The sequence below is a fragment of the Ammospiza nelsoni genome, chromosome 7 (genome assembly GCF_027579445.1).
Source record: "Ammospiza nelsoni isolate bAmmNel1 chromosome 7, bAmmNel1.pri, whole genome shotgun sequence".
NCBI lineage: Eukaryota > Metazoa > Chordata > Aves > Passeriformes > Passerellidae > Ammospiza > Ammospiza nelsoni.
In genome coordinates this window covers 9678964-9696353 of record NC_080639.1, presented here as the reverse complement: position 1 = coordinate 9696353, position 17390 = coordinate 9678964, and the positions used below count along the sequence as shown (strand labels likewise).

The 17390-nt window shown below is 38.1% G+C and overlaps 1 protein-coding gene and 1 long non-coding RNA gene across 2 annotated transcripts in view; both read right to left on the bottom strand.

Annotated features, from left to right (window-relative positions):
* LOC132075441 (uncharacterized) overlaps positions 1 to 8999 on the bottom strand; it is a 33675-nt gene extending 24676 nt beyond the window's left edge. Inside the window, exon 1 of the long non-coding RNA XR_009418776.1 lies at positions 8956 to 8999. This is a non-coding gene — a long non-coding RNA (uncharacterized LOC132075441). The remainder of the gene's footprint in view (positions 1 to 8955) is intronic.
* A 2017-nt stretch (positions 9000 to 11016) lies between these two features.
* Positions 11017 to 17390, bottom strand: part of PMS1 (PMS1 homolog 1, mismatch repair system component) — a 44198-nt gene continuing 37824 nt past the window's right edge. Inside the window, exons 12-13 of the mRNA XM_059475703.1 lie at positions 13237 to 13397; positions 11017 to 11438 (exon numbers count right to left, since the gene is read on the bottom strand). Coding sequence (XP_059331686.1) covers positions 11247 to 11438; positions 13237 to 13397 — 353 coding nt within the window. The 3' untranslated portion in view covers positions 11017 to 11246. The remainder of the gene's footprint in view (positions 11439 to 13236; positions 13398 to 17390) is intronic.

The following is a 17390-nucleotide window of genomic DNA, read 5'->3' as shown; positions in this document are numbered from 1 at the left end:
ACACAGCAGAGATGCTGTATATCACATGGACAACACAATTGCTGCAGGAGCTTTGTGATTTATGCTAATTAGCAAAGCCACCTTGACCAACAGAAAACAAAGGGCAGAACAGTTCACTGCTGATGCAGATTTCCAACATTAGGTTTAAGTTTCACAGGAAATACCAAAGACCAGTGGTTACAGGAATCTCACAGTGCTGGTACATATCTGGGAGTCCTGGCTGGAGGAACGTCAGTCAGAGGCACAAATCATGAGTGATTTGTATCATGCAGTCTTATCCCAGACTCATCAGCTCTGTGGGCTCTGGGGAAGAGTGGACAGCCCCTGCTTTTTTGAGAGGATTCACAAACCATGACTTTTAAGTACAGAAAAACCTTTGAAAAAGCACATCCTTCAGTCTTTTATGTAAGCCCATCATGCAAGGCTGCTTCATATCCCTGCAGTTATAAGGGAGAGCTTGTCTTGCTACAGGTGTTTATACTCAAACAGGTCTCAGCACTGGATTGGTGTGCTCCTCTTCCCCCCAAACAGCTCTGGTCTATTTCTCAAGGGTTGTTTAGGAACCTAATATTTTTCATTGAGTCTTGAGATTACATGATCTTTTTTGAGTCCCTAAGAACTAGATTTCAAAAAGCATTCAGGCACATGAAACTCTTCTCATGTGCTCATCCCCGACTTCTGAGCATTTAGAAAAACTCCAGTGCTGGTTGAGAATCTGTCACCTCTTCGTATGTTCAAAGATGACCAAACTCAAAAGAGCAAGCTTTGGATATCCATAAAAGGCAGAAATTTGTAACTCAAGAACTCAGAATGTGTTACAGAGTTCAGATCTGCTCTGAGGCCTGAGTTCATTCCATGGACATAGAAACTGATACAAATAGGTAGGTTACTTTTACAGATGGCATGTGCAACTTTGACCACGTAAAGAATTGGTCTAAGTTAAAAACTAACTCCTTTTCAAAATCTACAACGTAGAGATCATGTCAGCTTGTTGGCAAATAAGAGCAAAAAGCAGTGAGTTGAGACATGGATTTATCCCTTTATAACGATCCCACTGTGCAAATTATCATGTACATAAATTAAGCTCATGTTTTCACTTTTTACTTAACTAAAGCATCATAGGCCACGGAGCAATTTTTGTCCTCATGATTACTACAAATGCTGTCTCTCCCAGTACCTCTAAGGAGAAGACCTGTAGCATACACATTCTTTCAAGCTATTTGTGCCTCACTTTGAACATAGTAATTGCTACACAAGCAAAGAAAATGCTACACAGGTAATTACAAAATATAGAACACTCTATGTAGACAACTCCAGGTTGGATTTAGGAGTTGTTCCAATTAGGTTCCTGTGCAGCAAACAGCTACTAAGTGTTCCTCTGAATATGAAATGAATCATTAAAATAAGACCAATTGAAAAATGCATCAAAACACACTCTGGCTCAAGAGGTTTAAACTGCAGAAATATCTAGGCCATCAAAACATAAGTAAAATATTTTCCATGCAACAACAATAAAAAAGGAGCACTTATGTGATTTGCAGGGTCAGCACTGCTAATTTATAGCAAGGCCATGGTGAACTGAGTACCCTTTTTGTATTTCTCAAAATACATGCTATCCTACAGATGCAGCACACTGTGTCACACATGCCCAATAATTAAACAACACGGACAACTTCACGTAGTTGTTTGCCATGACCTATTGAAAAACTAACAAAACCTAGCAGTTCTTAGGCTTAATACAAGGTGCAGAAAAACAAGGACTGTATTTTGCCCCATTGGTTAAGGGGAACAAAAGTGGCCATGTATCTTAACACCTGGGAAAAGTCAGGGCATGCACAGCTGGCTGCGAGCTGGTCACACATTCCTGAGGTTACAATTACAGCTAGTGTTCTCAAACCAGCCTCACTGACAAGCAGTTGCAGATGGCCAAAATGCTTATGTATGGAAAGAGCTTTACTCAGCAAAAACTTGGAAAAATAATGTATCAATAGGAGCACTTGTATCTGTATATGGAGCACTTTCCCAGTCATGTTTTCCTCAGTTAGCCCACAGGACATGTCATAGAAACCCCCGCAAAACAGGAAAACTTTTGTGTTGCACATCATATAAATAATTTGGTGCCAGCATATCATTTCCTCCTAAAATAGAGTCCCCATGTAGCTAAAATGGGGAAACTCTATCAGTGTGTTCAGCTAATCACCAGATTTGCCAAGAGCCAGCCACACTGCCAATCCTCTTCCCAATACTCCAATTTGATGAGGGGACCAAGGGGCATCATAAGGACCATTTGTGTACACAGCTTCACACTTCTGACACTTGGGTGAACATCTAGCAACATTGTAAAGAATGAAAACATAAGAAAAAAAAAAGAAGTACTTTTTTCTATCTCTTCAGCACTGACATTTAAAAAATACACCTACATGAATCCTTCTCTGAGGCTTACTGAAACAATCAGAATTCAAATATGATAAAAACTGAAAAATTACCTGCTTAGATATGAGAAGAGAAAATGAAGGTTTTTGTTGTTTGCAAAACCATCCTTACAAGACACTTGTTTAAGGATGGGGTGATCACATGATTGGGTGCAATTTTTTGTGATGCTGAAAGCATGGATACTCAATATTAAATAATCTACAGCAGTTATTACTGTGTTAAAATACAGGAGGAAAAGATATTTAAGTTAAATATCTAAGATGCTTTTAATTAGTAGCCTTCAAGCTCCTGGAGTGTCTAGCAAAATTTATATAAGAACTGATATAATAAAAATCATTAGACTTTACATCAAACATGGCCAGAACCAGCAATCAGGACAGCAATAACAACTGAAATTTGAACTGGGGCATTGATGATTATTTGCACCACTAAGTTAAAACCTCTTTCATAGGAAAAGAAGTGCAATCTTTTCCAGAACAGAATATGCAAAAATTGCATCAAGGTCTAACCTTTTAATTGCAAAATTTTTTCAATTAAAAAATGCAGTAGAAGAACAAATACACAAAAGTACTGCTTGTGCCTGCTGTTCCCTAAGCAAGAGCCCTATTACTGGGATTAGTACAGGGCACCACATGAACATCCTTCTGCACATGATCAGCAAGACTAAAAGGTCACTATGGTTTTAATTTACTATTTGCTATAAAACTCATCTCTTAAACTGACTTTGCATATGTTTCTCAGTTATCACGCATACCTTGACTTCAACAAATCAGAGGTTAGATTACAAATCACTCAGAGTAAACTTGTATTCATACTCTGTCCCAAACCAGCTGAGAGTAGAGGAGACCTCTCCAAAGCTTCTGGCTGTCCTTTTTATTGGGCCTTACTCTGCACTCCCTGAGACAGGGATATGTCCCTCTCTGAAGGTTAGGGAATTTTGCCAGAGTAAAGAGTACAGGACCTGACCTCTTGAACAGCAGTAGCCACACAGATCTCTTAAAACTATTAACATTTGCACACAACAAAACCTCATTGTTAAAAAGATTTAAAATAAAGTAATAAGTTTGACACTCAATTTTGTAGGTTCCTATTTGTGAAAATCCCTAAGTCTCCTAAAAGAGAATTTGTTGTGAGGTAAATTTTGAACCTAAATAGTCCCTTCTGCATATTGAGCTTTTCAAAGATTATTTTATTCAGCTTGTAACTACCAGCACAAATGCTGATTCTAAATATATCTGCTGAACTCTAAATGACTTCTGTTTATAGAAATAGGACATAACAAGCTATTAAATCTTCCTTACAACAAACTGCAATGCCAAAATACTCGCTCCAGATTTCTGAGCTAGAGTTAAAAAGACTTAGACTGGTAACCAGAAAAAAACTGGCAAGAGAGTTATTGCACTGTATTTTGTCATTCAAACCTTTCTTTAAATGGACTTGATTTTTATTAGTTCTGCATAAACACAGGCTTAAAAAAAAAATAAATCTCCTGGTGCTTGAAACCTTCATGACTTGATATGATTAAGGAATTTAACACAACCTTTGTTGTTACAGAACACCTAAATAAACTCACAAGAAGCAGGACACAACAATAATGAAAAATGCATAATGTGATGACTTGGATTAATACAGAGTAAGAAATTATATTGAGAACTCCACAAGAAGTTTGCAATCAGGCAAGAATGAACTGCACACATCCATTAAACATTAGGTTCATGCTCATCCTAGTAAAAATACAAGTGTAAATCTGAATTGCAGCCTTTGGAGTTTTCACCCTTGTAAACTCTGCATCCCTCTCATGGCTGACTGAGCTCTTTCTTCAGTTTCCATAAGCTACAAGTGGCTGGTGCAACTATTAAGCATTTTCAGATTCTACAGTGAAGATCACTAACAGCATAAAGCACTATTATTGTAAAAGGTCAGTATCCATTTTATTGCTGTTGTAGTTGATGCATAATCACAGTTGCTCATTTGCAAACATAGATCAAAATTGAAATTTCAAAGTCACACTTTCTCAAGGAGCTGGCAGCATTTTCAGTTGCTCAAAGGTCATTGTAAATAAAGCATAGAAGATATGGCTCTCCTAAATGGCAATGGGAGCTGGGACAACCACTTTTGGAAAAGGGCATTTTGAAGCTCAGTGTGAAGCCTCAGGGAAAGGTTCTGTAACTCTCTTGTGGGAGAAGTAACTGAGTGAATTCCTCTGATGAGGGAACAGTTTCCTACAGTTCCACTTGTTTTAGTGGAATGGTTTTAAATGGTTCCTGTTCTAAATTATACACACCTAAGGTATCAGGAGCATCAGGAATGTTAACTGAATAAATAATATTTCTACTCCGTCTGCTTAAGGGAAGAAGAGACCTCCAACAAAACATTCCTTTGAAATAATCTATTTCCTACTAGTCTGTTTTGGCAAAGTCTAACAAGAATCATACCTAGAGACTTGCTCCTCACAAACTGGAATTATTAGCCCTTCAAAACTAATTTATATGAAAAACTCAAATTATTTCACAAATATTTTCCCTTTCCATTCTATTAAAGTGAGATTACAGGAGTCTTAAATTTACTTAATGGACATGAGAGGGTTTTCCCCTACTCTTGCCTTTTGTTTTTTTAATTGAGAAAGTAAACTCTCTTACCTTTCATCAGGAACATCTCTAATTTATCTAATATAAGCAGTACCAAGCTAATAAGAACTAAGGAAGACATTCCCTTTTAATTTTGTATAATTTTAGATATTTTTACCTAAACATCTCGAAATCCTCCAAGAATAGAGTGCCTGACATTAGAATTAACACAGAATCTTATTTCTACCAATGCATTTTCACTACTGCAATGACCTGATGAGCAAACACATAAATGCTTTATAAAGCATTCCTCTGTCAAAATGCTTGCCCCTTGTGAATATAGTAATTTATCAGGCATTTCAAGTGCTGAAGCAAAAAATATCAGTGATCTAAAATATGTAAAAAATGCAATGATTCAATTAATGCTGAGTTACTCCACGCATGAATGAACAATTTGACCTGGGCTTGAATACAGTATTTTTAATAATGCAGCTGCCATATTCGTTGCTGTGTGCATTTCCTGAAAACTAATCTGCCAAACAAGCCACAGAGCATGAATCTGCTGCGCTTCCGTTCTTCGAGGGTCACTCGGTAACGCTCCCCACGCACGCTGGGTCACCGCAATGCTGCACACTTCAGAACACTCTCACACCCTGCCATTCCACGATTAAGACATGAATCCTCCAGTTGAAGAAGTCCTACTGTCACCTCTGAGCATCTAGTGGACACTACAGGTTTTTAGGAAACTTCAGGTTTAGGCATTAATTTGTAATTATTTTGGAATATTTGTTTTGGTTTTGTTTTCCAAATACATTATATTGTGTCTGCAGTTTAGGTATTCCTTTCCAAGAGTCTGTCAGATTCATAGCTTCTCTTTATACCTGAGGCAGCACAACACATTTGAAAATAAATGAACTAAAACTATTTTCACACAACCCCAAAAAAGCCCCCACCCTCTCCTGTACCACCTAAGTGGTACTATTCCAGCTGCAGTGCTTAACCTGAGTATACGCTGGGAAAGCTTCACCTATAAGCAACTTCACATGGAGTTCATACAAAATTAATGTGCTAGGCTGGGCCCTGAAGAGCAATTCCCCCATCCCACCCCTTATAAATATAGCTTGTTTCATTTCAGGTGAAATTTCAAATACAGAAGTAACCTCTGAGCAAAACCAAAATCAGGGTTACTTTGACTGAGGAGCTCAGTCCAACGAAATCACCAATAAAATTACTGATGTGAAAAAACAATTAGGCTGGGTTGATGAAAGACTATAATAACTTTGGATAAACATCTACAACTTCAGATAAAAAGTGATTTTAAAAGTAAGTAAATATTCTTTAACTGCAGATGACAGCAGCAGTACAGTTAATATTTAATCAGGACATTATGAGAATATTCAGTAGTGGAAGATAGGATTAACATATTGCTTTAAAACATTCCATTACTTTCTGCATCTGTTTACTGATAATAAAAGAAACAGCTGTTCTAAATGTAACATTAACAGGTGTAAACCATTCATTTGAGATTTTAAAACAATAATTCTCCTCTGTTTCCTCCTTAGCTATTCTGAAATGACATTACAAACACCCCTCCTATTAGCTTACACAATTAACTCATAATTGTTTAACCTCTCTGCATGTCCCAAAACGTATACATGTGGAGTTAGCTTCCTTCTCCTTTTGGGCAAAAGGCTCTGTTCTCCTGCACTGCACATCCTGAACTAATGCACCAGATGTGTCCCATAAAATGGTTGGTCACACTGTTCAGCAGCTTTCCTTTAGCAACTGTTCTATATCAAATTTACTGTAAAAAAGCATCGTAATTATGAAGTAACACTGTATCAAATTCACAGACTGAATATCTCACTATGCTCGGTTAAACTATGAATGATAATTGAGCTTGAAATTGTATATTTACTTTAAATAAGTCCTCCAAATCATCTGCAACAATGTGTGTTTAATTCGAAGCCATTAACAAAAGATTTAACATTTCCACATTTATACTCTCCATAATTTCAGATATGATACTCCATACTTACAAAGAGAAGGGGAGAGATGAAAAAAATAAAAGTTCTGGTAGCCTTCCATTTGCAAAATTTATTGGATGTACCTGAAGTTTCTTATAATTGCTAACCCATCCTGTTAAATGCTGGGTACAAATGAAAAAAAATTCTCAAGAACCTTCCTATATTCTATTGCAAATAAATTCAGAATTATAAATTTATTTAGCAAAAGAAACCAAACCTCAATACAAACCCAAAACCCGACATGCTTTATGGAAGATAAAGCAAACTCTGAAGATCAAATATTACAACCCTTTCAAAAACCTAAAAGCTTGTTTGCTGACGTTAGCTTTCATGAAGACCAGTAAGTTTGCAGGAGGAAAAAAAAGGAATTAATTCCTTGAGACTAGAGAATGTTTGCTTCTATAACTAAATAAAATGCTTGGGAATATTGTTCCTATTGACAGATATTTTAAATACTCCATACCAGAATACGAAAATAGAGCAGAATCCATTCTAACAAATCCCAGACTCCATCATCTAGATTTTACTGTTGCCAATGACTGCTAGGTGCTCCTGAAATAACTTCAATGTTCCTCTGGTTTTGTTATAGTTCTCTGAACTATACTATTCATGATAAAGGGAAAAAAAACAAACAAGAAATAGTGCAAACTCCTTCACAAACACACTGGTTAACTGGAACAGAAATTTCATTAGTAAGATTCCTACTACAACCAGAAAAGACACTGTAAAAGGTACTACCTCAATTTCATGTTCATATCCGTATTTACATGCAAGGAAAAATAATTGGTTTTTTCCAATGAGATTTTCCTCTAATTATAAAATCAAATTCATATTCAGCTGTTTCCTACTAAAGGAATGTGCAACTTCTCAAAATTTGGGGGAAGGGGACACCTGAGCTGCAAACACACTACCAGAACCAAACCCGCTTCAACCAATGATCCTCTGTAAAATGTAAAGCTATGCGCGACCAAAAGGCTTTGGAAGTTTTCCTACGAGTCTGGAAAGCTCCTGACCCTCCCCTAGGGAACACTGCTACCTGCCCCAGGTGTATTTTAGGAAAGCAAGCACGCACACCACGAGGAGCAAGGTAAGCAATAACGCTTTCACCTGCTGGGGACGCCAAGGAAGGAAGGAAGGAATGATGCTCATCCATGGTCAGCCCCAGACCTTAATTTAAGACCAAATTGTACAAAACCGAAATGCCAGCAGAGGGCAGCGCAAATACGACAAGTCCCTGGAATGCCCCAGCCCGGCCACTCGTGGGGAAGCAGCAGCGTGGGGGACAAGGAGGTGGCTGCCACTCGCTGGCCGCTGGGACACGCACCCACCACGGCCTGCTCCGCAGCTCTCCCTCCCTGGGAAAGGTCAAGGACAGCAATATGCAACTCCACCCAACATGCACATTCAAGTTTTCCTCTTCCTTTTAAACAAAGTGCCCGCGGAGCTGGGGACGGACTGACTGCAGGCAAAGGCAGCCTTTGTGTGCTTTCCCGAGAGCCTCGTGGGGTTCACTGTACAGACCCTCATGCTGATAGAATGGCAGAATCCTTCTCCAGAACTCCTACCTCAGGCACACCATTTAACTGCTTCCACCTTAGAAACCTAGAACTGGGGTATTTCTGTTGCTTAAACAAAGAATGTAAAATGGATGCATCACTAGAGGCATCAGTAAGAACATCTTTAAGAACAGAAAGTAACATTTCTTTTTGTTCACACTGGATAAAGCAAGGGGAGACCTCCACCCTGTCCTATCTAAAGCCATCTCCCACACCAGCAGAACAACTCCCAGTTTCAGCTTGCAGTCCCAATCATGAGTGGTCAGGGAACACCCAGACTTACAGCTCCAAAGCCGTGCTCCAGCAGTCACTGCTGGCACCCAGCCACACAACATCCCCCAGAGACAGAAAACAAACTGTATGGACACATACCTAAGGAAGAACTCCAGAGCGGCTCTCAGAGGCGCAAGTCCAGCAAACACAGCAAGGAAAGGAAGGAAGCCCCAACTCATAAATACCTAACCTGGTGCACCTGCACTTAAAATCCTGATGCTAATTTGCTTCCATAGCAACTAAACCCACCCTGGCACCTGTGAATACCATTAGCCAATCATGTTTTGTCCTCAGTCTGGGGCCTGAACACCAATTAACATTTGTCCTCTTGATGTAGACTCAAGTGTTACAAAAGATACTAGCACTGGCTTCAGTATATAGGATATAGCTATCTTACCTTTTGGAAAAGAAGCAGCAATTATTAATCTTATTAAATACTTTATGTTATACTCCAAACTGAAAGTGGTGCACCACATTAATTTAATTTCCAACAACCTTAGTCAGGAGATAAACTTCCATTCTTCAGCTTGCTTCTGGCTTTTCTAACTGTAATGGCACCTCCCTAAACTCTCATAATTTGTATTCCAACAAGAATAAAAATAAACAAACTATAACCTTCTATATCCCATGCAAGGCTGGGATCCTGTTTCCCCATCAGAGCCAAGGGTCATGTCTCCTTTCTCTATCTCCATCCACCTTCTCACTTCGATTCTAAAAATTCACATCTTCTGCACTGAGTGACATTTAGAGCCAAGTGTCCAGTCTGCAAGTGACATTCTCATTTTGTACCTTGCTACCTTTAAGCTTGGAAAGATATCCTGCTTATGCCCTCTGATCATCCTTGCTCTTTTTGAAAAGGACAAACTTGCTTTAGTGGCATAAAGAAATAATCATAAAGGTCCCCTGCAGGGACATCTTCACTAGATCGAGTTGCTTAGAGCCCCATCCCACCTGACCTTGAGTATTTCCACAGATGGGACATCCACTGTGTGTCTGGGCAACCTGCTCTAGTGCCTTACCACCCTCATTGTAAAAAATTTCTTTCTTATATGTAATCTAGATTGATCCTCCTTTGGTTTAAAACAATTACCCCTTGCTCTGTTGCAACAGGCTCTGTGAAAAAGATAATCATTGCCTTTCAGGTTAGAATTGATAATCCTTGCCTTTCAGGTTACAATTTACATGTTGTGATGTATGGCTGTGATGTGAGTTCTTAAATTAGTTCACCAGTTCAGCATCAGTGATTAAAACATTCAAACCCTACATTTGCTTGTCTGGTCCAACACTCCTGTCCACAAACCAACTTGCACTTGGGCCTTTCAGCAACCTTCAACCATTTACCCAGCGGCCACAGAAACATTACACAGCTAGGTCCTACCACCACATTTTCATAGTGCCAAGGTTTGCAATCAACAGCAGGAGATAAACAGGAATTTTCAGATGAACTTGAAACTTTTAAAACATACTCTTCCAGAGACAAGGCATCTGCTGTGCACAGAAGGCCTAGGGGGCAGGTTTACAGAAGTAGGCCACTACTTGAAATAGAGGAGTAAACACTGTGTTCTGGTAGAAGAGAATGAACCAGTTTACCAAAATCAGTAGCTCTCTATATAGCAGACTATGCCCTAGTTATGCCACATTCTCCCTGAGGGAGGACAGTTTATGTTTCCCACCCCCAAACAGTTTGTGTATAGCACTGCACCAATAAACATCCATGGGCACCTGATTTCAGAGCTAACCTGTGCTCCTGTGACTCACATCCATTCTGCTTTCATGGAACTGGCCAGTTTTTGTTGATCTGAAGTTTTTAAACTTTTGTACTGTACTTTGGAGAACCATACTTCTGTAAGTGTAGAATTTTTGGAGACTGGATACTAGGACTGTCAATACTCATTTACATGAGCTAAGAATTTCCAAATAGAAATACAACACCATAATAAGTGCATATGGCATAACTAACTATAATAACTACATATGGCAATGCCATATTCAAATACTTACAGCTATCTGGCATTCCTTTGAATATTAAGAGTTGATGTCCTTAGTATAATAAACTTTGCCATGCTCTGTTGAAAGCAACTTCTAACCATTTCACATCTAAAAAATTCTGACATACTGGTATTTCTTAAACCTGCAGCAATAAAAGAAGGAGGAAACCAGTTGAGAACATTTCTTTAATAAATTCTTTTTAAAAAAATAGTGGTGAGTTGTTTTTCTACAGTATTTTGTTCTGTTTTCAAATAGCATTTTTGTTTAAATAAAGCCTTTAGGAGGTGAACATGTAACAATGAAAAGTCATTAAACAAAAGCTTTACACAAAACATACTGAAATTACAGAGTAGTGATCAAAATTAAGCAAGAGAAGTATGACCCCAAACAAAATGTTCCATTTACTGAATAATTTCCATGGAGTTGTGCTTGTCAACTTCTGGAATATCTGTTAAGTGATGAAAAAAAGGACGACCATGAACACAGCCTTTATTTTCCTTTCCAAGCTGTTGCTTCATCCTGTAAATTGTGTTTTGCACATCTTCTTTTGACAAATGTAAGGGCAGCTGCCGAGCTAAACGCACTGCTTCTCCCTGTGCAAAGGAAAAACAAAACCAAAACCCCAGTAATTTTAAAGTACCACTTTTAACACATCAGCCTGTGGCTACCAGAAAGCAGGAATTAAAAACTCACTGTTTAAAGGTCATCCTTTTCTGCTGCTGAATATTTCAAATCTCAGAAATCTAAATATAACTTTAAACATTTCTTACTGGTCAGTTCCTGACATTTCTATAATGGAGGCATGCACAGTCAGCCCCCTGGTTATGTTTGCCCTCTTTTAGCCTAATTTTGCAAGATGCTTTGTGTTTCTTATTTCCTGTTGTCACCAATATCAGCTGTACATGTTTACCAGTTCCTAAGACATATTTCACACCACAAATTTTAAAAGTATCATAAATTAATTCAAGCAGTCAGTAACTTCAATTTGAAAAATACTACAGCAAAACTTCATAGATGAATTTGTATTTACTATGTTCTACTGCATCCAATTAACTAGAAAGCAGAAGTGACTGCTAAAGTACCCACCCTGAAAGGACTAAGGAACTTCAAAAAGAAGTTTTGTTTCCTCCTCCAAGATGGGCCTTCCTGCCACTACCTTCTCTTCTGTACCTAAGTCATGTTACCTGGACAGAAATGTATGTGGCACACAACCTTCCTTCATACTGTAAAAACCTGAGCAGCATTCATAATGATTTCATCTAAATCATCTCATTTTCTTTGTCTGAGATTTCCTCCCACTCCTCCAAGTGGGAAAAGGATCACTGTGGACTGTTTCATACCCTGGAAGGCTGCTGCTTCAACCATTACCCCATGCTTTCGTCTGCGTCTATCCACTGACAGCAAAAGCTGCAGACAGGCTGCCTGCTCAAACATGAAATGAATGATTAAAGTAGTGATTCTGAACACGACAGTGAATGGCATTTCCAGTGTTTAACCTCCCAGAATGGTCAAAAAATTCAGTGCTTATTTCTGAATAACAGCTTTTACAGTTATCTGGGTTTTTTTACAAACCATTACTGTCTGAACACTGAACTTATCCCTTCTTTAAGCTTCTCTCCTGAGTGCATGAGAGTGGTTCAGTAGTACATAACAGAATCACTTGCAAAGGCAGCTTACTACCCTCAAAAGATAGGGAAAGATTTATGTAATAATACTTTAAAGATAAAACACATACTCTGTGTAAGTGTGTGTAGGTCCCAGTTTCAAGTAACCCAATTCATGTTATAAATGAGGCATGTTATAAATGCCCAGGTAAGAAGAGACTTTACATATACTTTGGTAACCTTTTTGAAAAGAATTGGAATTGAAGAGCACTAGTGAAACAGCTAGACAGGAAGTGATTACTACTACTATTGGTTACTCCAGCTTTAACTAGTTCCACATCTATTAGTTGTCTCTGAAACTTCACGCCATTATTGTCTCTCTTTTGAGACATGGACATTTGGACAATTATTGGATGGACAATTTATTTATTTCCACAGAAAATATTTACATGAGTCACTGCCATTCTGTGGCAGTTTTTTATCCTAATATGGAGAAATGCCCTTCCAGTTTGAAAAGTGCCTTACATAGGAAACACTTTGTGAAAACCACCTTTTGGCATGTGTTATATCACACTGGGTGACTGCTTTTGGGTATATCTGATGGAAGCATTTTAGTAAGGAATACACAACTCAGAGAGGATATGATACTCTCTTTTTCAAGTTCTAAACTTCTGTTTAGAACACAATGAAATTAATTAAAACACAAAGCTGAAGAAAGATTTTCAAGCTGTTTCCGGAATTACTACAAGTTTAGCTGGCTAATACAAAGAGAAAGCTTCTGTCTCACCTCCAAGTAATTTATCACTTTGAGAGGCCTACATTCATGTACTTCCTTTGCATTTCTGTTAACTACAGCATTCAGAATTTCTTTCAAATCAGAAATTCCATAATATGGCAGACAATTTGCCATCCCTTCTATTTCCAGATGACTTTCTGCAGCCGAAACACCTGAAAATACAAAAACAAAACAGTAATTCATGCACTGCTTTGATTTCTATTCTATAGCAATTCACAGAAAATTAAACTGATGCAAAGTAATTTAGTACTTTAGTCCAATACAATTAGGAAACTTTTTTGTTCCTCCCTTGGAATGAAAAGCATTTATTTGCACAATGTTTCATTATGATGATATGTGTTTATTCACATCACAAATGTCTCAGCTTACATTAATCCAAATCCTAGCTGGCACCGTTTAATGCTTAAAACATTTGCAGCATTCCTAGTATTGAGCACAGCTTTAATTAAAGCTTCTGTGACTTTAATTAAACATACATAAAATTAAAGTTGAAGCTAGCAATAAAACACAATTTGGTTTGAAAAAATTAAAACAGCATTGGTACTATTTCCTATGTAAGTGGTTTAAACATCTGTAGAGTTCAAATAACAAATCTGGATTCTATTGAAATAAAAAGCAGGTTTTTTTCCTAGCACATCTGAGGAAAAACTCAAACCCATAAAACTAGAGGCTCTGTGACTGAGTGAGTTCATTTTATCATTCATATGGTATCACTGTTGGAGCAGGTAACACTCTGAGTAGGAATGATGAATAAAAAATTAAACAGCCTTTCTCACAGAGTGTCTATTCAAACACTGAGATATGTATGATTTTCCTTCTTATTCACATTTCAGGAAAGAAAACTGATTGAAGTTGTTCCGATATAGCAACTTTTTTTCCATGCTAGTTAGAATAGAAGCAAGTTCTCTGGTGGTCAGGCTCACATATTCTCATTCAGACTATCCTCTCATTCATCTTGTGTGCATCTGAGAAATCTCAGCCCAACCTGCACAGCTACCTTTGCTTTTCCTCCCCTACAGGCCTAACAAGTACAAACTTTCACAAAGACATAGAAAAACTGAATTACTAATGAAAATAAATCCACTCTCGTGTAATGGCTCCAGGTAGGATAAATTACCTTCAGCTCAAGTCATAAATGGTTTTTGTAAAGTCAAAAGAGCTGGAGACAAATAGATTGCTCCAAGGTGGATTAAACTAACAAACTCTCACAAGGGATAATTTCTGTTCCTAATCCAAACAAAAACATGAAATATTTCAGAAGTGAGAGAAAATATATAATCATAAGTCAGCTAGATGTACTTTCATTACTGGTAGAATGAAGCTGAGTTATCCATGTCCAGGCACTATCTGACAGTCATTAAATAAGATGAACAGGATAACTGGGCAGGTTGAAACTTTTCCTAAATATGGGTGTGTCACTGGGTAAATAATCCTCTTGGGCCTCTTTAGGCTTCATGGCATGAGATACTTTGACCAAGGGGAATCTGATATAAGGAATAGCCCCTCATCACCCCTCCCCCCAAAAATCACATAACCTTCTTCCAGTTATGTAATAAACACTGCTTTACATCTGAAACCTTATTTTGTTTTTCACCCAGCATTGTCTTCCTTCTCTTTTTCAAGCTGCTTTTCCTGAATCACAGACAGCAAGCAGAGACATATTTTTATATAATACTGGAAACCTGTGTTCAGATTCAGCTTAAAGCAAAATGTTAAATTATATGAAAGTTTTCCAGATATAAAGGTGAGAAAAGATCATGTACTATGCTAATATTTCCCCATGGGCAAGCCTGTCAGTAAAGGACAGGAGGAGAAGATAAAGTCACTTTTTAAAATCTCCTTCAGATATTTTCTCTTAATTTTTTGTCCTATTTTTGATTTAATTACAGATTAGACTTGAGGAACTATTCCAGACCATTTGATTATGCTGCTTTCTCTCTAAAATTAGAACTTAGTCTATTTGAAAACCTTTTAATAATTACCCCTCTATTTGCTACCAAAGACAGGACACAAACTTTTTAAAGTTTCAGGTATTTAGACACTCAGTTTATAGACCTGTATTTCCTGTACTTCCTTTTAAAATTTTATGACAGCGAGGTTCTGAATTTGCAAAACATTTCCTCATATACTCTTCAGCTTCACCAACAGCCATTGCTCCATCTGCAAATTCTGACAGCCAGATTTGGCTTCACCAATTTCCTATTTCATCTGAAAGTCAAAGTGGGCTTGAAAGAGTTTAACATAAGAACAAACAATACAAACCCTGGCTAAGGGAGGTTTATTTCTTTGGTATTTCCGTTTGTGTGCCACTCTCCTTTTCTGCTAACATTCTTTAAACCGCAAAGTAGTCCTGTTGCATGCTGATTAACAAGTTATTTATCTGCAAGTCTCTGCAGGAACTCTGATATTGGCAACATTTGATGATTCAAGCAGATGTCCAAGCCTCAATGTACTTGTAAATTTTTGACAAAATAGGATTTTTGATTATTCAAACAGCACTTCTCAAACAGTTGCCATAGTAGTTTCTCTGAAATATTTTGCAACTTCCAAGGAAAGTGTTTCCATGAACAAATAAACTAGCTTTCAAATGAGTAAAAATGTGGATTTCTCATTGTTACGAATTTCACCTTTCTCCTTCCAAACGAAGCATTTACAATCATCTTTGGATAAGTCCTTTTTGATGGCCAGGAAAAACTGTGCCCTTCCAGCTGCCACCTAGATTAGGTGACACTATAACACTGTCTATCTCCCAGTCTATGGTCAAATCAAAATGAAATTAAATTGCAGCATGGTTTTGCTCTGGTGGATTACAAGAGCTGAGGCAGTTTATATCACCAAGAACAATGGGTTATTATCCTATTACTGCTCTTTGAGGCCTTTCTTTGGACATACTTGTGGTGACTGCATGGGGCAGACAGTTCTACCCTAAAAGCCTGCCTTGGAGCATGGCCCAAGACCCAGCATTGGTACAATACCAGCTAAGGTGTGTTCCTTGGTCTCAGTTCCTCTCCAGCCAAGAATTCCCATCTCTCTCTAGGCATTTCCCAAAGGCAAACAGACAGATGTGCAGTGAAGGCACATATAATAAATACATCATAAGAAGAACTGGACAGAAAGTAATCCATCTTACTTCTTGAAGTGTTCCCTGCACGTAGGGGTCACTGTGAGCAAACAAATGCCTGGCAGGTCCCAGAACACTGAGTATTAAGTAATTTGCTTTATTAAGTAAAAGCAAACAGACTGCTCTCCCAAAGGTAGCATCACTTGAAGCCTCTGTAAGGCCAGAACATGAGGGGGTGGGAGGGCAGTGGAAGACAGACTGGAGCTCAGCGTCACAGCTTTGCAAATTACAACAACTGGCACATTCCACAAAGAAACCATTGATTTTGCCTAACTGACACACTGACAGCAAGAAGTGTTTTCTTGGCTATTTCACAACATGTTTTTCACTGTGAGCTATCCAGAGAAAAATCTAGTTGAATACTCCTTAGACTGATGAGCAGTTAATATTAAGAGAAACAGAGAGACAATACAAAGATCTTAGCCTACCAAAAACATGAAGCAGATGAGACACTTCCAAAATCTAGGATACTTGGAACAACTCTGGCTGCAGTCATATAGAGTCTCTGAAGAGAGTAAAGGTAGATTACCTTTCTGTCTTCTAGCAAGAACACATTCAAAAGGCAGACTTACTCTCAAATGAAACAACAGGCAAGCAAGGCCTCCAACTCCCACTCTTGCAAAAATTAACATCCAAAGGTGCATTTGTGAAAATAAAGATGTTTCGGGAGCTTTCCCACCAAAATGGCAGAACAAGAACAAAACTCCATGTGGAACTGAGTTCTTTCCAGGAAGTAAGCAGCTAATTAGACCTTTCAAAAACCTACAAGGAGTAGTGTATCTAGTGCCACATGGTGTCATGGGGTTCAGAGCAAGGCCTGTGAGAAAGACTCCTGGTAAATTATGAAAGTAAATAAAGCTCAGAACCACTCCACTAGATAAAAGGTATTGGCCATTAAAGAACAGAGTTTACTTCTATGAATTCTAAGCACCACAAGGAGATAATATTCAGTTACTCAGTATTAATCCCAAGATTAATGCAAGATTAATGAATGAATTATTTTTATCCTATGAATGACACTGCC